The following is a 21036-nucleotide window of genomic DNA, read 5'->3' as shown; positions in this document are numbered from 1 at the left end:
GCGAAAGGAGGGTTAGTTTTACAAATAAAAATTTTACGGAATTAGTTTGGCAAATACGAACTTTCACAGGGTTATTTTTTAAAAAAGTCCCTCACGGGTGGTATTAGAAGTTTTTTCTAAATACAATACAGCAGTTTTAAGTTCTTTTAAATTTTAACAAATAAAATAATGTCAAAGGTAATTAATGTACTAGTTAAAGTGAATTATTTTAATTTTAAGTTTTTTTAACCTCTTATTAGTCATTGGATAAATTTGCATAAAGCATCTTATGCACACTTTATGGTCAAAAGTTTCCCTATTTGGAATCTTGGAATATTCCAGTAACTTATTTAATAACCTCCTAATTGTTTATATTATCAAAACTGCCATTCTTGTACCATCTCTGGTTACTTTTTGAATATATTATATTATATTATTATTATATGATTATATGATTTCATATATTTATATGTAACTGAATCTTAATAGTGGATTTCCGAGAAACAAAAGAAGTAATTTAATTTTCTAAAAGATTAAATTACCAAAGAACAGTAAATTATAATTTTAATCCAATTTAGTTTGGCTTAAATACATTATATTATATTATACTTTACAAAAAAAAATTTCACTTTTAACCCTGTACTATTTTTTTTCAAGACATTATTCAACTTTTTTTTTTTAATTCCTACACTATAAATAATAAATCTATAATTTTAAATAAAATTTGTTTTAAAATATTAGTTAGAAGTGGCAGAGCATATATTCAGCTTGTTTTGATGCAAAAAATAACAAACTATATAAAAATAACAAAAATTTTTGAAAATAACATGATAGAATCTTTTAATAAGTCTACCATAGATATTTATTTTATCTTTTTTATTATTTAGTTAAATCTTTTATTTATAGATCTGGTCTAAATAATGGATTTGTTAACAGTAATAAAAAAATTTGCAAGAAAAATTATTTAATGACACAAGATAGGAAAATAAAAACAAATCTAACTACATTGTAAAGATTGATAAAATATATTATATATTATTTTTAAAAATGATATAATATAAAATAATACTATAGTAAATAAAAATAAATTTGTGTCGGAACCGTATCACTAAAATATTAATGTGTCTCCTATTAATTTTGTAGGATGGAAAAGCTCCATTGTTCACCAAAGGAGCCCAAAAACAAAAACCACTTTATTTTTGTGATTATAAAAAAAAAATGGACTAACCCGAAAATCTCAGCAAAATAGTGGTGTTATTTGAAAAAAAAAAAAAAAACAGTCCCTACTTATTTTAGAGCGAATTAATTAATTAATTACACTTAATTAGTGTTTATTTTAGTTTTACGCTCTAATTGGCTCGGGTTTTCATTGTTTTCGCGGGTTTTTCGCGAGATGTGATGGGATAAAACGAGTTAAACATGTTTGTCTATATTAATTCGCCCTCGGAAATCGCGATATTTACGACTCGTGCCCTCTAAACGCAATTGTACGCCGTGACCAGGGGTAAGTTTAATTTCATTGGTACTTTATAAAATGTATTATTATTTAGTGACATAAATAAAAAATATATATAATTTAAATTATAATGTAAATAGAGCAACAATTAAATTAGAATGTACAGCAATACCATGCGAAAAGAAAAAAAAAAATCTAATGATATTGCTTTGAGTCATCAGATAGTAGAGGTAATAGAATAAAAATTATTAGTCACAAAAAAATTATTAAATTTGATCAGCTTAATATGATATATGCAGGAGTGGCAATCCAGCTCATTGTTCACGAGCTAGCTCGTGTTTTGCTCAAGATCGAATCATTTAGTAAACGAACTAAACACGAATTGATTTTTTCAGCTCGTTCAATAAACAAGTTGGACACGGGTTGGAGTCAGCTCGCTCTTATTTGGCTCGATAACAACATGAAATATATATAATTTATATTTATATATTTTATATTTATATATATGAATAAATAATTATATGTATAAAATATATATTTTTATTATTTAACTTTTAGTCCAAACTACATACAAAATACAACTCAGTTATAAAAAAAAGTATATTTATATGTAAAGTTTCAACCGTTGAATTAAAGTCTAATGAGTTGGATCTCAAAAATTTATTTTCTATACATATCTTTTCTAATTCTTTTTACTTATTGTTCGTGAGCCCACTCGTGTTCAACTCGTTAATAAACAAATCGAACATGAGTTGAATTTTTGAACTCGATACTTTAACGAGTCAGTTCGTATTCGGCTCGTTGACACCACATATGTGATCTAATTCAATAAATATAGAGATGAATTGCAACTTGAGCTGTTTTCGTGTATAAAAATAGCTTGCCTTAAGATTAGCAAAACTTTATTGGGACTTTGAAGGCACGTAATTTAGTCATTTTACAAGAGCTACTAATATAAATAATTTCTAAGTAAATACGAAAATATATTGCCTAAATTGAGTTAATTTTATGTCATCAAAATAAAAACATTCAAATCATACAATGTATTTACTCTGGCAATATCAAATGGACAGAGGCAATAAAGTAATCATTATTATTGACAAAAAAAAATTAGGGAAAACTACAAATACTCCCGGATGGTTTCACTTTTTCTCATTTTAGTACTCTGTGGTTTAAAATGTATCAAATTAGTACCTTGTGGTTTTGCACTTTTTCACTTTAGTACCCTGTGGTTTAAAGTGTATCAAGTTAGTACCCTGTGGTTTCACACTTTATCACTTTAGTATCCTGTAGTTTAAAGATACAAAAATAAAACCACAGGGTACTAACTTTATACAAAAATAAAATCACAGAGTACTAACTGGATATACTTTAAACCACAGAGTACTAAAGTGATAAAGTGAGAAACCACAGGGTACTAACTTAATACACTTTAAACCATAAGGTACTAAAATAAAAAAGTGCGAAACCACAGGGGGTTTTTGAAGTTTTCCCAATTAGGAAAAACTTCAATTGAATATGATTCTTAAAAACACATAACAAGATTAAGAATATACTTGTTTGCTATAACTGATTTTTAAGTTGAAAATAATTTTCAATTAAAATAAAATAAAGTAATTTTTTTTTCAACTATTATCTATTAATAACCGACTATTCCTAGAGCAAGTGGCAAAGAACTTGGTGGTTGATACCCGAGGTCCCAAGTTCAAATCGTAGTTGAATCCTAGTTGATTTACATTTTTAACTTAGTTTATTTCTAAATGAAATAAACGAAACGGATAATGTGCTATCTATCTCTCAAAAAANAAAAAAAAAAAAACTGTTAATAACTTTGAAACTATAGTTATCAAATATTCCATATTTGTTTTACTAAAATATAAGAGAGTAAAAACAATTACGGTAATTATTATTACTATTTAAGTTCTAAGTATAATATTATTTACAAAAATAATTTTACGGTAATTGATGGTAATAATTTGGTTATTTTACTGAAGCTAAAACGGTAATCTCGTGCCCAACGAGATGACCGTCGCGAAGCGCCTAATTATCTCGGGAATCCACGTGGCGCGGGGGTCTTGGTTCGTGCATCTTAACAACTCAGGTCCAGTTATCGCCGTGGTTTTTCCGAACCATTACCGGTTTCAGGTTTTACGATTCCTTTCGAATTTACTTTTTTTTTTTTTTTTTGGTAAAGTTTAAATACCACCCTGTAAGTTCATAATTTCTCATTTTAGTACCCTATGGTTTAAAGTGTATCAGGTTAGTGTCCTATAGTTTCATTTTTACTTTTTCGTTAATATTTCGTTAAATTATATATAAAAAATTTCAAATATCCCACCTAGGTTTATCGAATATTCACTTCATTACCTTTTAGTTTTAACTTTGTCATTGATTTAACGAAAAAAATTAGTGAAATCGATAATAAAAAAATAAAAATAAAACCACCGGACACTAAATTAATAAACTTTAAACCACATGGTATTAAAGTGAGAAAGTGTGAAACCACAAGGGTGGTATTAAAAGTTTTTCCTTCTTTTTTTTTGGCAAATTTATTTATTAGGTAAAGTTAATTTAATAGGGTAAAAATTTTTGAATAGTCCTACTACTTTGCCAATTTTATGAATTGGCACCTATGTTTTATATTTACGTACTTCAATTTTTAAACTTTTGTAGATAATTTGCTCTGATCACTAAAAGCCCGTTTGGTCTATGTTTATACAATAGAGTTTGGAAAAAAGTAATAGTATGACACTAATCATATGACATTTTAAAAATTTATATTTTAACTCCCTCAATATAATTTGATTTGTCATTTTGGTCCCCTTCACTACGGTTCCATCGCCGTGACTTATAGGAACAAATATCATTCTTTTTGTTACATTACATATATTTTTTATATCCTCTTTTATTTTTCTCTTCAAATTTTGTCTCCTTTAAATATATACAACATATTTTAGATTTTAGATACATAGGTGCATATTTATTGGAGGAAAAAAATTTTAATCATTTTGTACCATCGTGTTTTAAAACCAACGTAAAATCGTCTTATTTACGATTTTTTGTACGTGTGAAATTCATATACTTAACATAATAGACGGTAAATAAGGCAGTTTGATATTGAGAACTCTTTTCACCAACGAATTTTTATCGGACTAGTAAAAATATTAGTGGAGATGATCTACAAATTAAGACTGTTTGTGTAATAGACGATGAACGATTGAAGATTATTTTAACTAAATTCTAAATTATTTAGAAAAAAATAATATGAACTATTCCTAATATGAGACCGTCTGATTCATCGTATCGATATTTAAGATGTAACTGTCGTGTTCGTTGCGGAAGTGCTTTAAAATTTGTGGAGGATGCATCAAAATTTGAAAAAACTTCAAATACCCCGCCTATGGTTTCGTAGTTTCTCACTTTAGTACCATATGGTTTAAAGTGTATCAAGTTAGTATCATGTGGTTTTGCACTTTCTCACTTTAGTACCATGTAGTTTAAAGTGTATCAAATTAGTACCCTATGGTTTCGCTTTCTCACTTTAATACCCTGTGATTTAAAGTGTATCAAGTTAGTACCCTGTGGTTTCGTACTTTCTCACTTTAGTATCATGTGGTTTAATATTTCATTAAATTATTATATACAAAAAATTTCAGATACCCTATCTAGATTTATCGAATATTCATTTAGCACCTTTTAGTTTTAACTTTGTCACTGATTTAACAAAAAAAATACCCCAAAATGGATAATAAAAATAGAAAAATAAAACCACGGGTACTAACTTGATACAAAAATAAAATCACAAAGTACCAACTTGATACACTTTAAACCATAAGGTACTAACTTGAAACCACATGGTATTAACTTGATACACTTTAAAGCACAAAATACTAAAGTGAGAAAGTACAAAACCACGTGGGGGTATTTGAAGTTTTCCCTCAAAATTTTGGTCCGAATGACTTGCATCACTCGTGGATGACGTGGTGGACCCGGTGCACGCAAGAACTTACGCGTACAAAAGCGCTTTTTGAGTTTAAATTCATGCTACGAGGAGGCGCTATAAAGACCAGAGGATCCCCGCGACTCTCGCGCCTCCTCCAATGGCGCTTCCCCTGGTCGTCGTCTTCGTCGTCCTCTCCCCTCCTTTATTTAGCTGCTCCCAAACCCTAATTTTAGAATCCAATGCCCTCGCCTTGGATCGAGACGAACCGAGCCGAAGCCTCGGCTCTCGCTGCGGCCCCTCCTGTTCCGCTTCCCCGCGCACCGCCCTCGTCGAGGATCCCCGAACCCTAGGGCTCCGATCGCAGAGATGGCTCCCTATCTCTCTCTGCCGGTTCTCTTGATTATTTCTGTGGTTATATCTATCGCCATTGGTGCCCTCGCCAAGACGGATCAGCCGGATGGTCAGTGTTCGCGTAATTCGATTCATAGAAGTTTGTTTTTGATTCAAATGCGCTTGATTTGTGGTATTAATTAATAGTTTCTAGCAAAATTGAGCACTATTCTGGTGATTGCAAGGTAGTATTAGGTATATTGAGCACTTGGCGTGCTTTATGGCCAAAACCTGCTTAGTAGATGGAAGCTAGAATGCTTGGATCTCTAGAGAAAGTATCTTATTCTAATAACTGAATCTGCTACATTAGATTTGAACTTTTTATTGTCTAAAATGGGTAAATCTAAGTAAAACGATCTTTGTACTCTAAACGGTGTATACTTTGTTAATTGCTTTTGCAGTTTCTGCCCTAAATGTCATGTATAGCAGCTTAAATTCCCCCTCTCAGCTGACTGGTTGGAGTTCGAGTGGCGGCGATCCCTGCGGAAAAGGCTGGAAGGGAATCAAGTGCTCAGGCTCATCAGTAACAGAGATGTATCTTCTTATTTGACTTCAGTATCTTTTTCATTGTTTGATTACTTTGGCTTTTCTAGCTTTTCTGGCTTTTCATCACGGTGTAGTACAACATTACCAATTCTGAATGTTGCACTTTTGGTGGAAAAGAAAAGTGGCCTGTGACATCCGCATGTTTGTTTGCGAAATTATGAGGAGTTTTGTAGGAATATTACGGAGATAAGAAGAAAGGGAATATTTTGATACAATGTTGGGAGTGTTACACATACAACCTTGCAATATCATCGATTTTACATATAGGCCAGCGTAATATCTGAATTCATATATATCATCAGAACCGCATTTTTTTAAAAATAATATCATTATCTTAAGTTAGATAGTCATCCAAATGGTTGGATTTAGTTGGTTCTGTATTGGAAGAGTTTTTGAAAGAAGGTGATTATTTGTAAGAAATTGGGGTAGCGGAGGAAATGTATGAAAATTCAGATTTTCCAGGGATGCACGTAGTTGGCTAATCTCACAGGGTTATATATGTAAGTATCTGTACAATGTTTGCCATAAGCTGGTGATCGATTTTATTTTGCTTTCTGCATTTTGCACTGGCATTTTCCGTTTGTGTTGTTGCTTCCATCTCATGTAACATCAAACCTTAAGGAATCCTTCAAATCTGCTGTATGTTTCTACGCATGATGTTTGCTCATATGTCACTCACTTGCATATTTTATTATGCTAATTGTGCAGCAATCTATCAGGTCTTGGACTGACTGGTACACTGGGTTATCAACTTTCAAGTTTGACTTCAGTAACTAACTTGTGAGAGTTAGTTTCGTTATTATTCACTTTCATCATTCTCAGTTTTGCAACTTAGACCAATTGTTTCTTTTTCTTAGTACAGTGACATGAGCAAGAACAACATCCATGGTGATATTCCATACCAACTTCCACCAAATGCAGTTCATATGTAAGCCACTTATGTGATGCATGTAATTATCAAATTTAAAATCTTTTTTACATAGTTATTATGGTAGTTGATGGGAAAAGCGCCTGAAAAATTTTAACTGCATCCTGAAATTGTCGTCAATGATATCGATGCTTGTTTTCAGAAATCTTGCTAGGAATGCTTTTACTGGTGGTGTTCCTTATTCGATTTCTCAAATGACTGATCTCGAGTATCTGTAAGAAGAACTTCTGCTTTGTTATCTGAATATTTCTTTTACACTGCTGCCTTTTTAAACGTCGAATGCTTTTGAACTGCAGAAATGTTGCAAGTAATCAGCTTAATGGACAGTTGACAGATATGTTTGGAAAGCTTCCAAAGCTCTCTGTGCTGTAAGTTGTTTTCCCTTCCCTAAGTTTATTACAGGAACATCTTGCAATAAAGAACCAATCTAGCATTTGCTAGCTCTATGCTAATTGGTTTCTTCACTTGCTTTCTTTACTATCTTCAAATTGTTGGACAATTCTGAAGAATCTGAAGTAGACAAATATTTTATTTCTCCCTATTTTAGTCATACATAAAACCTTTAAGATCTTCCTAAATCTTTCTCTGATGGAGTACAGAGCCCAATGTCAATTGTATTGATACAGAAAGCTTAAGTAGCATAATAATCTGAATTAAGTCTTGTCGCTTATTGCTTCCTGGTTGTTTAACCCATTTAACTGACCTTATGAATGATATACCTAAGGAACCCAACATTTCTAGGATCAATAAGCATCTAGTGGCTACTAGCATAACATGCTTTATTGCTTGCAAGTTCTTCTGATAGTATGGGCACACTCCAACATAACAGATGTGCAGGTACGTATATGACAGTTATATAGTCTTCTGTCATGATATTGCACTCCAGATTTCTAGTTATTTTTCTTTCTTTTTCTTTTTTTATTTGTATGTGCATGTATTCTCTATTGATATGCTTAGGTTATGGTACCAGGGATCTGTCATTCAACCGCTTCTCAGGTAGCCTGCCTCAAAGTTTTCGATCCCTCTCAAGCCTCAAAACTCTGTAATGAACCAACTTCATCTTATCTAAATTATTTGTCTAGTTCTTCTGGACAAAATGGTTAATTATTTTTTTTCTTTGGTCCATGTACAGATATTTACAGAACAATCAATTCAGTAGTACAGTCAATGTTCTCAGCACTCTTCCCCTTGAGGATCTGTAAGTGTGCACAGCCCTTATATGTATAAATTCTTGAATATGTCCAGTTTGTAAAATTTGCCACTAGTAACACATGACTAGATGCGAAAACTATTTTCTGTACAATCACATGAAGTATCAGTCACTGCCTCCAACAATAAGAAGAATGAAGCCGCCGGACCTTGATGTAGTTCCTATATGAACTATTTTCCATCACATGTTCTTATGTTAGTTTTGATCTTTCTCTCCCATCTAAGGCACCTTATATTTGATAGAACAGAGCCTGCTCACTAGTTAACTAGAAATTCCCAGTTGCCCTTACTGAGAATGACATTGGCTAAAATCAACTCGTAATTCATCTGCTAAAATCTTTGGCTATACTGCATATGTGTTGTCCTTTTTTGGATTTCAGGGTCGAGGGGGGATGCAAGCTGGTTATTTGTTATCTAGTTTGCTATTCAGTTTTTTGCAGTGTTTCATACCTCCACTCTAACTATATGAGTAAATTATTTGAAACTTCTATGGATTTGAATTATATTTATAGGTGTCTTTGGAAGAATTATATATTTTGTCAAAAACCTTTCCGATTGACCTCTAACATATGATTACTTTTGTTTGCTCCAAGGAATCTTGAAAACAATCAGTTCACAGGATGGATTCCAAGTAAACTAAAGGGCATAGATAACCTGCAGTGAGTACTGCACATTTCGTAATTTATCTATCATTCCTTCTTTGGTAACCCAAGTATTATTATTTTTTCCCCTAAACATTTTGATATCTCTTATTACTTTAAAAGGGTGGGGGGAAATTCTTGGTCATCCGGAACAGCACCTCCTGGTATGGTTAAGGCTTCAAACACTGGCAGTGGGGGAAACTCATTGAAAGGGAACTCAATTGTTAATGGAGTAGCCATTGCTGCTGCTGTAATTGCTGTGTTGGTTGTGGCTCTCATCCTGTTGACTTTCATGAAAAAGAGATCTTCGTCCTCTGCTCATTATTTGGATGGAAGATTTGATGAACAGCTTAGTCAGAACAGAACTTTTACACCTCTAGTTTCTGATGACCAGAAGGGTAACTCTTTTGAAACTTTGGTTTTGGTTTACTAGTTTGTTCTGGTAGAAATATACAGACACTGCCTGAACTACAATAATAAACTGGAAATTAAGTACCTAAAATTTAGATGGTTGAGAACCTAAAGTTGAGATGGTTTAATTTCTGTACCTAACCTTTTGTTGTTTTGATTTCACTACCTCTCCGTCAAAATTTAATGGTGTATGTAACTTCTTTAACGAAATATGCTATTATCCTGCTACATGACAGAATATTTTACAACTTTTTTTTTTTGATGAAGATGTCAAGCTTTGACAGAACCTCACAGAGTGGTAGTAAAGATAATAATAACAACGAAAAGGACGGGTATTAAATCGAAACTTCTAAATAGTTGATACGTTTTAGAAGTACAATATACTTCAGGTAGTGCCTGTATCTTTTAACCTTATAATCTTTCTGTGACCATTCTACCGCTGTACAGAGCTTAAGCACTCCTCTTCGATCAGCATGAAGGCTTTTGAAAGATCTCTTTCCACGGGCCTTAAGCGTCAGCCATCCGAACCACGCAAATCATTTAATGATAATGAGTTTGCAAACAAAGTTCACTCCAAAAGAAGCACGAACCCTATTACCATGACCTCATATTCATTAGAAGATCTGCGTGCAGCTACTGGAGGCTTTAGTGCTGGTCGGCTTCTTGGACAGGGGACTATTGGCCGTGTCTTTAAGGCAAAATATGCTGATGGAAAGGTACGATTCTGAATGGGTAAAAATGTATAGAATATACCTGAACTATACCATATTTCCGAATTGGTATTTGAACTTCAAAATTTTGATTTTATTACCTAACCTTTAATTACTTTTGATTTCAGAAAACTCCAAGTTCTGTCATAACTTACAATTTCTATCAAAAAATTTATAGAACATTTCAGCAAGCAACAGAACATTCTATTAGGCTTACAGAATATTCAGTCAAAGAAGTTAAAGATGTCTTCAAGTTGTTATTGGAGGAATTTAAATCAAACATACTGCGAGGTTAGATAGTAAAGTCAAAAAAAAAGTTATACCATTTCCAAAGGCGCGCTATAGCTCAGGGAGCACCTGTATGTTTTTGACTCCTGCATATCTATTAATTTGGCTGAGGAATGAGTAACAAAACTTTCCTTGCATCTCTCACTTCCCCTCTCTCATGCTCTTAGGTTTTGGCTGTGAAGAAGCTAGAGACCATAAATGATTCTGGAGGCAGCTCCTCCGAATTCATGGAACTTGTTTCTGGCGTTTCCAAGCTGCACCACCCAAACATATCTGAGCTTTTGGGTTATTGCTCGGAGCCTGGCCATCCTTTGTTGGTGTATGAATTCCAAAGAAATGGATCTCTTCACGATTTTCTACATCTCTCAGATGAATACAGCAAGCCATTAACATGGGACACCCGGATTAAGATTGCTCTCGGTACTGCCCGCGCTGTAGAGTAAGTTGATCCAATTGGAATGCTAAATTGCATTGATTTCGACTTTGTGATAGTATGCTTGATATTGCTTTCTTTGTTCTGGGCACTGAATGCACTATCTTATTATTACTCAGATCCCGATTTGCAAAAATTTTATTCACACCGTGATTGCACTGTTTGCAGTAATATATAATTAACTTCTTAGGATGTTAACGAGTGAAATTGGAGAAAGAAACAAATAGTAAACGGCATTCTAAATGTCCCTAACATATCTACTGCTCAGTCAATGCATATCCTACTTTTTTTATTACTTATAATGAGTTTTAATCTCCAAACATTAATCAGAAAATTGACTGATTATCCCTCAAATTAGAAATTTATAGTTGGTCAACTGTAATTCGTTAGATGGAAGCTATGGAAATCACTTTTGAAGGAGGATGTACCAACCTACCTATTTTGGTTTTGGTGAAATTGCATCAATGAAATTGCTCCATGTTACTTTTTTTTTTTTCTTTTTGTTTTTCCATTTGTATATATGTTACATATTCAGTTATTACCACATTCATTAACTGCAAATTTATTTTCGGTGCCATCAGCAGCCTTCCGATGCTTGATAAACTAAGCACTTTTTCCCAATTCAGGTACCTTCATGAGGTCTGCTCCCCTTCCATGACCCATAAGAACATAAGCTCTGCAAACATCTTGCTTGATGAAGAGCTCAATCCCCACTTATCTGAATGTGGTCTAACAGTCTTCTATGAGGTATCATCACCTTGCTGTTTGCTATACGATGAAACTGTATATACAATTCTGAAGATGTAATTCTGAATTACACATCAAATTGTATCAGGATCCCAGTGAGAACTTAGGACCAGGTTATAATGCCCCCGAATGCATAAAACCATCGTCTTATACGATGAAGAGTGATATCTACTGCTTCGGGGTGGTTATGTTAGAGCTGTTGACTGGTCGTAAGCCTTATGACAGGTAAAAGATTATATTCAGAACTCTTACATCAGCAAGATGCTTTTTTTTGCATTAGATAATAGCTATGCCCAAATACCATGCCTGTTTGGCCTGGATTCAAGTAGCATCTCTACTTAAGAAGGAAAAGCCAGCCGTGTGTTGTTGAGCTCAAAAGGCAGATGCTCCAATTTGAATTTCTCCTCCTATTATTTCTTCACTGGAAGCTATTAAGGGGATTTTAACAAAACAGTTGTTATCACTTCTTTGACCAGCTCTATTCAAACAGCATATTTTGCCAAAGCTCCAGCAACACCGAGTAACCATTTTTCCAAAGCTGATTTTTCCTTTTCAGATAGCTTCTAGGGATCTTCCAACGCAACAAACACAATCTATTGGATGATGCTTACTTGGTTAAATGAGTCTTTTCACAATCCCGCATCATGTTTGTAAAATACCTGTTCTCATTTGCCCCCACAATCAAATCTGTACGATAATTAATTAATACACTATGCATATTTATACTTAGTATGGATGATGCTTACTTGGTTAAATGAGTCTTTTCACAATCCCGCATCATGTTTGTAAAATACCTGTTCTCATTTGCCCCCACAATCAAATCTGTACGATAATTAATTAATACACTATGCATATTTTTACTTAGTAGAAACAGCATTGTAAGAAATATATTCTCAGCAAGAATCTCACATTGTGTGTGGATGCTGTATCTATTTTCAGTTCTAAGCCAAGAATGGAGCAATCCTTGGTTCGGTGGGCAACTCCGCAACTCCACGATATCGATGCCCTGGCGCAGATGGTGGATCCTGCGCTCCGCGGCCTCTACCCCCCCAAATCCTTGTCTCGATTTGCCGATGTCATCGCTCTCTGCGTCCAGGTAAAACTTGTTGCCAGCCTTTTTGGTTGAATCAAAATTCACTGGCTTTCTTGTAGGCATGCAATGCATTCTCCATGATTTTTGTCTGGATTGCACCAATGTTTGCATTCACCAAACAGTTTTCAGAGTTTCTCATGAATTCTCTAATGTTCTTTTAATGCTTTTAATGCAGTCGGAGCCCGAGTTCCGTCCACCGATGTCCGAAGTGGTGCAAGCGCTGGTCCGGTGTGTGCAGCACACAAGTATCAACAAGAGACTGGGTGGAGATCTGAGCGCCTCTCGTCGCAGTGACGACTCCGATTCGTATTACTGAAACAGAAAAATAATGCTTTCACCTGCTAACTTCCATACACCATCAAGGGTACGCCTAATCAGAATTTCTTAGATTATTTATTGCCCCGGTCATTTCTCATACCAAATCAAATTGTATCCTTGAAGCATTTAAAAATGCCCAATTTTCATTGCTCAAATAGTCGAAATTTTCATGAGATATCGATTTGCCAAAGTAGTAACACCACATTTTTTTTCGAAGAATTAAGAAGAATAGATACTAGTAATACAGCTCTTCACTTTATTTTTTGAATTTTTGTTATATTATAATGCGATAATTTTATGGAGAAAAGTTTAATCAGGATGAGTCTAAGCTCCTACCTTTTCAGCTTTAAAGTTTCAAACTCCGGAAAACTTTTTTGTTCCAGTAAATGCTTTTTGGGTTTTTTTTTTTTAAATATGGTAAATTATTTGCCGCTTACTCTAAAGAATTAAAACTATTTTTAGTGTTTTAATACTATACTTTTTTTGAAGTTTGGACATAGNGGGGGGGGGGGGGGGTCATATGGAAAAGATATGCAGTTGGGAGATACACTAAAGATCAATTTTGTAAGCATGATGTGCGAATTTTTTTATTATAAAAATAGTCCACTAAAAAATTTATTTACAAAGCTAGGTTTATATAGTGAATAAATTATTGCTTTTTAAATATGGTAAATTATTTGCCGCTTACTCTAAAGAATTAAAACTATTTTTAGTGTTTTAATACTATACTTTTTTTGAAGTTTGGACATAGAAAATATATAAATTAGAATAAAAATGGTGAATGATTCAATGCTTTTAGAATGCGATGAACGATTCACTATTTTTATCGATCTATTTTTACAAATACAAATTTTGAATACCTATTTTTATCTTTAAAAGATTTTGTAGGCCAAGCCCAAAAACTCCATGATGTGCTCCCTTTTGTTGTGTTAAAAAAACCGACTTGCAAGAATGTTGAGGCTGTAACCCTATTTATTCATTTCATAGTCGCATTAATCACCATAGATTTTGTAAAAAAAGATTTGCAAAATCTTTCGCTTTTCAAAAAATATCTCGAAAAATAGTTTTCTCGCTGGAAAAAAATATTTCCTCTGTTTGTTTCCTAAAGTTTTTTTTTTTAAATCTTTTTTCAGATTTATAAAAAAATAGTAATTTTATTTTTTATTCGAAAAGAATAAAAACTGCAGAAAAAAAGTGTTTCCATGAAAACTTCTTTCTTTTTCTTTTTCTTTTTCTTTTTTTTTTTTCAGAAAACAGTTTTCCTTGGTTTTTCAAGCCTATGCAGAATCTATATATTTTTCTTGGAACATTTTTGCTCTACTTTCAGAGCAGCACCTAAACAGCGATTCGCGCAAATGAATTTGCAAGTCCAACTCGCGATCTATGATGGTGAATCATCATCGCCATTTAGCAAAACTTCTTCTCAAACTAAACAAGCATTAAGAAGATTGATAAAAATGAGAATCATCATTCATACAACCACCGAAAAAGGTGAAACAAAAAGGAAAAAAGGAGTCCTTGCATGATATTAAAGATGCAGAAATAGGATATCATTTTTCAACTTTTCTGCAGCAGAGTTATCTCATGGCTGTGCTTAATGATATTTTTGTTCCAGCTGGTCCTCTATTCCGGAGAGGTTTCCTATAAGAGAGCTTGTGTAAGAAATTGTATAAAATGATACTATACAAACTATATATAGAAGGGCGAAGAACGTTCGAAATTTGAAGGACTTAAGGTAAGTATCACTGGAAGATAATTTGCTGAAGAATGAGCCAACCACAAATATGTGACAAGAAAATGCAAATAATATATTTGGATTATATTGGTTAATCCGTGACTAACAATCCCCCTCTTACTTGGACTATTTACGGATATTTTCAAAAGCAGGTTAAATTATCATGATATGCGGTACGACGCTAAGAGCTCTCAACCATGATTATGATGACAAAATTTAAGTCTCATAGTTGCTGAACAAACCTGCCCGAGACATCACCGCAAAGTTGGCTCAACTTTGTTGTGATCTGCTTGATCAAAATTCTGTCGACTGGATCAACGAATCCCTTCGTCGTCACTTCATGTATTGCTGACAGGAACTCCATTTGTGCTCTTGGCGACAGAAAAATATGTCTTGGTTCATGATTGGAGCATAAGTCCACCACCTAGAACTCAACAATGAACAGATTATATTTGGTGATTAAGATTACAAATCTATAATATATACGCCTTTCATAAGTAAACTTACAAAACTTTATCACTTAATATATAGCTTTGTACGTACAAAATGTCTATCTTTGGAAAAACACTTTTTTCTTTCACGAAACAAACTTGCCCCTGAATGGGGTGGCTCCCTAACTTAAGATAAGGGCACTAAATAAAAAATGCACTTCTGAGGGGTGTGTATGGAAAATTATCTATATATTTGTGCGGTAATGGAAGATTGTTTAACTCACTTGTTGCAACCAATGTAATCTAGAATCAAGAAGCCTTTGATCCAGAAAATGTGTAGCAAGAACCCTCAGAACTTCATTGGTTGTTTCAGGAGTCAATCTTTCAAGAACAGGCCCAGTTCTATCCATTAGCTCAATAACACAATGATCAGCGCCAGAATGAATCGCCTCCGTGTATGCAGATTCCACATCCCCAGTGCTAAGGAGCTCCTTAATCTGCTTCCAAATGCCTGTCATTGATTCCAGTTTCATTTGTCTAGGGCTTTCATTACTAGCTGAACAGTAAGTCCTTTCATGGATTTTCCGCTGACGTCCTTGACGTCCGTCTATTGAATTCTTAGCTATATTGAGAGTAGGATCCCTCCATAGGTCAACTCCCACTTTGACTGAGGTAGCTGTTCTGCTTTTAGGAGAAGCATTATCCCTGCATAGGTCTCCATTATTTGTAGATAGAAGCGGCGGTTTGTAGTTGACTTCCACGGATGGCCTAGGTGTGGAAATAGAGAGTCTAGGGGATGGAGAAGCACATTGGCTCTTCAAAAGTTTTGAGATGGCGATGGTCGAACAACTTTCATTTGGAGTAACACAGTGTACTATCTTTTGTACAGCATGCTCCAGGTTATGTACCTTCGATTGTAGCGTCGAAAGGTTATCCATTGAGTTACCCATAAACACCTGAAAGAATGTGAATGCAATTTTAATCACAAAGAGAGAGAGAGAGAGAGAGAGAGAGAGAGAGAGAGAAGTATGAAATGGCTTTACAGTTTTTTAAGGCTCATGTTGAAGAGAGGAAATGTTCATACCAGTTTACCACCATAATGATAGGCGAAAATTCAACAAACATATCATGGCAAAAAAGTAAAACAGATAATACCAGCAACTCGTAAGCAATTTTGTACATGCATCGACACTACTTAATGTCTCTATTATTTTCTTGAAAGAGGATACTTGGAGAACATGATAAAACAAAAGGAGAATAGTCATAATTATCTGCAGAAAGAAGCCAACAACCGCACTGCAACTAAAATATGCAAGCGACCAATCCATAATATGCAATATAAAATCCTCTAATAGGAACTAAACAATCGAAACAGCCAACATCATCCTTAGTTACCTTATCAAATACAAGCAGACAATTTTCAAGTCTGAGTAAAGATTTGCAATAGACAGCAAAATTATTTGAGTACCTGTAAGAGATCAAGCAAGTTTGCTTGCTTGGTTTCGATCTCGACAAGTTGCTTTTTGATGAAGGTCAGTTCATTTGCCGCATGAAGACAACAACCATGCATACCTTGCGAACCCAAATCAGTAACAGTTGAGTCCAAACTCTTCCGCTCCCGACTTGTAAAACTTCCGGGTTCAATCTCCTGACGGGCAAACTTGTCATTTATCCCTATTAAGTTTTCTGAATCACAATCCTCAATGCACTCCTGTGTAACTGTTATGTGCTTTGTCTCATAGCTCCTGCTAGCTAAATCCGAAACTGAGGAGCTCTCTGGCTTATAATCTGCAGCATCATATTCATATTTTATTCCTTGTTCTAAAATTGCGTTTGCTTCCCTTCTTTCAGCATCCTTTGGATTATGACTCTTTGGGAGTGATATCTCAATGTGCCAATCGTTTGCTTTTCCTTCTTGGTGATTAGACACGCTGTTTAATGTTGTTCTCTTCATGGATAATGGAGCTCTTTTCTTCATCGAAGTAATAGAATTACCACTTAGAACAGAAACAGGGGTGGCCTTCCGAAAAGAGGAATCTCTCCATCCACCATCACTAACGCTAGTGACATCATGGTAATCTCCGCCAAAATTTTCTAAAATAAGAAGAATTAAAGGCAAAATAAATATATGCACCTAAACACTACAACAAAGAAGTGATAAATAAGTAAGTAAACCTGCATTAAGAAGGGAACACAAGTGATATCTAGTATACATAAAAAGAAATCCGAAAAAACATTAAAGATGGATATCTTCATAGGTACAAGCATCTCTAGTTTAGTTATAGTCAAGAGATTGTTAGCCTAAAAAGAAAATGATATAACAAAGGCCTAAACAAATCCTATATAATTGTCACGTAGGTTTACACGGACGACCAGTTAACAACATACAAAAAAATTGTTGCACAAGCAAGCACATCAGGGATGGAACTTGTAAACATGACATGCGAACATGACTCGTACCCAATATGAAGTTACTTTTCGTTTATCTTAAGTGGTTCTTGTCAAAATAGTACAGATATATCATAACACAACAGGCATCATATCAAGTCTCCGGTTGTATTGTCAATCCAAAAATTCCATTGCAATGATGATTTAGTAGGTTAAATGTGTCACATTTGGTTTAATTCATCTAAATTGTGTTATGGGGATCATGCTATGTTTTTATATATAACTAACTGGCGTTCTTTACTGTGTTTTTGAGAGAATTCATTACCCATGTAATGCCTGCTTCGACCAAAATAGTGTTATATCCCAATTTTGACATAACAATAACCACAAAGTGCAACATAAATATTCACCCTAGGCACATAAGGAGCATATTATTAGGAATCATCAAAATGACCTAAATTTGCTGCAACGGAACAGCGCGGACAAAGTAACACTTGTTCATAAAGGAAGGACTTTAAGTGGTTCTAGTAATAAAAAAAGATGCTAAAAATGTAGTGTGCTTGTTAAACCCTTTGTTGAAGATCCAACTTCAGAAGGTTCGGGAGAACCAGGCCCTGGAAGAGCTTTCCAACACTGAACGGCATGCAAGATTGCATCACGCACTGGTTTGACCTATAAAGTAGAAGCCATCAAATCAATTGAAAAGAAAAAGAAAAAAAAAAGTGAAATGCAATCGAATTATTAGTTCAAACTGACCTTGTCGAACCGACAACATTCGAGGGAGCGAAGGCAAGAAGCTTTAAAAGAACCCAACAAATATCCAGCACCGATGGCTATACTTGCCAAAGCCACAGAAGCAGCTTTTCGTGTTGTCCAGTCGTTACTTTTAAGGGCTTCTGTAATGCTGTTTATAGCAGTAGATAAAGCTTGCTGAGAAGAAGCACCTCCAGCCTGAAAATTTAAGATGCAGTATCATGAAAAGGAGAAAGAAGAATTACAAAAATCATAGAAAAGAAGTCTCAATGGAAAAAGAGAGTAGCAAGCTAGTTTTTACTGTGTATTACATCTTGAAAACAAAACCTAGTAAAGCGATTTCTAAATGCCGTGCATTAATTAGTGCAGTCTTCATATAGATTAACACGTAATGCACCAGAATAAAGAGAAATCCCAGTTCTACTTTAGCTGTTATCCCTTATAAAAAGAAACCATTTTATGTCGACGTAAAGAGTTCCAAGAATAGTAATCAGAAAAATGGATGCAGAGAAATAAAGATGTGGTTCTGCTGAAACTAGCGATGAATACAAGTGCATTTTACTCCTAGCGATGAATGTTGCTTTTTACTCCTAGCGATGAATGTTGCGCTTCTAACTTTCGACTTCTGTTGGCAGATATTGATATACATTCACTACAGATATATGGATACAAGTGCATTTGTTGTATATACATGTCAGTAAAGTCTCAGAGATTACTCAACACATGAACAAAAAGAAAAAGAAAAAGAAAAAGAACAATCTACTTCAACAGTTTGGTCATAAATGCGAAGCAAAAAGGGAAACCATTTTTCACCACAAGGGCAACAAGTAAGTAATTACCTGAATAATGCTTCTGATCAATTCAATTATCGCTGGTTTTGCCATGAAGTGCGGATTCTTTAGCAACTTAACAACACGAGCCAGCATTTGAGGCAAAATCGACAAAGAGAGATCGCCGCTCTCATCAATAACTTTAGCCAAACACAGAGCCGAACCGGCCTGTACATATCTATTCTGCTCACCCAAAGCTTCGAAAAGCGGCCTAACCAATATAATGAACCCTCCACTACCGCCTTCACCATTAGCACCATTATAGTTTCTTATGCTCATAGCTAAAACACCGCAAGTTTCCACACAAGCATCCCTAACAACTGAATCTGAATCCTTCAAACGCTTAACTACACTCGCCACCATTTTCGGCAGGTGAGGAGCCAAAAGGCTCCCATGAAACCTTGCTAGGGTTCCCATAACCTTCACACACTCCTTCCTAACCGCGCTCTTTTGCTCCGAATCTGTATCGGTAATGCAAGAAACGAAGGGGCCGATCAATTCAGGCGATAAACCCTCGGCGGCCTTTTGAAGCTCCTCCACTCCGATTTGGTGGGTGTCTCTATCCGCAAGCTTATTAAGCGAAAGGACCAACTTGTGCTTCATTTCGAAGATCACCTGCTGTGTCGTAACCATCCTTCCACCGGATTTGCCCTTCAGATTCATCATATTGGGCTTCATTGCTAACCCCACTCCAAGCAAAATTGGATTTTTTTATACTAAAAGGAAAGATTCATCGATCCAGTTACAAAATCTCAAGCTTCAAACCCTAAATGGAGCTCAAAGGAGCACTTTGCTCTCAGAATCCACTACATGAGTGTTAATTTATACTTCTCTCTCCAGAAAAATGGATAGTAAACCATGTACATCAAATTGCTCAGAATCCACCCATCCATTGTAGCTCTGATGCAGATCACAAATAAATACACACTAAATCAGTGAAAAAGTAACCAAATCACATGAATTGAAAACTAGGGCGAGTATGAAAACAAAGGAAAACGCGATCGATGCATGAATCTAACCCCAAATAACAATACCCTACCATCGATTGCGTGCTGAAAACAGGCAAAATCATAATAAATTGTTGTTGCTCTGATGCAGATTACAAATAAATACACACTAAATCAGTGAAAAAGTAACCAAATCACATGAATTGAAAACCAGGGCGAGTGTGAAAACAAAGGAAAACGTGATAGATGAATCAATCTAACCCCAAATAGCAATACCCTACCGTCGATTGCGTGCTGAAAACAGGCAAAATCATAATAAATTGTTATTGCTCCGATGCAGATAACAAATAAATACACACTAAATCAGTGAAAAAGTAACCAAATCACATGAATTGAAAACTAGGGCGAGTATAAAAAACAAAGGAAAACGCGATCGATGCATCAATCTAACCCCAAATAGCAATACCCTACCGTCGATTGCGTGCTGAAAACAGGCAAAATCATAATAAGAATGGAATCTGATTAACTAGAGAGAAAGAGAGAGATCACCTCCACCTCCACCTCCACCTCCACCTCTACGAGAGAAAAGGAATGGGGAAAGAAAAAGGTGAGATCTTTGGACACTTTGAATTCGAATTTGTACTAAGAAAGCAAAAGCTCGGAGCCCGATACTAGAGAGAGAGAGAGAGAGAGAAAGAAAGAGAGAGAGAGAGAGAGAGAGAGAGGAGGAGGAGAGAAGCGCTTTTCTCTAAACGAGCTCGTATTTGCTTCTGCTTCAGCGAGATCGAGGTAGACAGAGAGAGAGAGAGAGAGAGAGAGAGAGAGAGTATTGGGATGTGGTTCCTTTCGCGCTTTTGTGA

At 34.9% G+C, this 21036-nt stretch overlaps 2 protein-coding genes across 6 annotated transcripts; one reads left to right on the top strand and one right to left on the bottom strand.

Annotated features, from left to right (window-relative positions):
- LOC109724602 (protein STRUBBELIG-RECEPTOR FAMILY 5) lies at positions 5520-15063 on the top strand. 4 transcript variants are annotated; one of them, XM_020253476.1, is made up of 17 exons: positions 5520-5838; positions 6170-6302; positions 7023-7094; positions 7177-7242; positions 7385-7456; positions 7539-7610; positions 8213-8284; positions 8375-8440; positions 9045-9110; positions 9216-9490; positions 9951-10219; positions 10669-10940; positions 11561-11681; positions 11770-11906; positions 12621-12777; positions 12950-13138; positions 14980-15063. In XM_020253476.1, exons 1-16 carry the CDS (start codon positions 5745-5747, stop codon positions 13088-13090), a joined length of 2085 nt encoding a protein of 694 aa, XP_020109065.1. In that variant the 5' UTR covers positions 5520-5744; the 3' UTR covers positions 13091-13138; positions 14980-15063. The 4 variants fall into 4 exon arrangements, with proteins under 4 accessions (XP_020109065.1, XP_020109064.1, XP_020109066.1 ...); XM_020253475.1 differs by lacking the exon at positions 14980-15063 and adding an exon at positions 14708-14922; XM_020253477.1 differs by lacking the exons at positions 5520-5838; positions 14980-15063 and having other exon boundaries at positions 6220-6302; positions 7034-7094; positions 12950-13484.
- Positions 14302-20967, bottom strand: LOC109724601 (TORTIFOLIA1-like protein 2). 2 transcript variants are annotated; one of them, XM_020253473.1, is made up of 8 exons: positions 20726-20967; positions 19239-20129; positions 18403-18597; positions 18216-18318; positions 16727-17352; positions 15543-16214; positions 15070-15251; positions 14302-14733 (listed from the first exon to the last, which is right to left on the bottom strand). In XM_020253473.1, the coding sequence occupies exons 2-8, from the start codon at positions 19905-19907 to the stop codon at positions 14670-14672; spliced, it is 2511 nt and encodes an 836-aa protein (XP_020109062.1). In that variant the 5' UTR covers positions 19908-20129; positions 20726-20967; the 3' UTR covers positions 14302-14669. The 2 variants fall into 2 exon arrangements, with proteins under 2 accessions (XP_020109062.1, XP_020109063.1); XM_020253474.1 differs by having other exon boundaries at positions 20732-20967.

This window comes from Ananas comosus, linkage group 19 (assembly GCF_001540865.1).
Source record: "Ananas comosus cultivar F153 linkage group 19, ASM154086v1, whole genome shotgun sequence".
Classification (NCBI taxonomy): Eukaryota; Viridiplantae; Streptophyta; class Magnoliopsida; order Poales; family Bromeliaceae; genus Ananas; species Ananas comosus.
The sequence above is the reverse complement of the archived record's forward strand: the minus strand, read 5'-3'. Positions and strand labels throughout refer to the sequence as shown.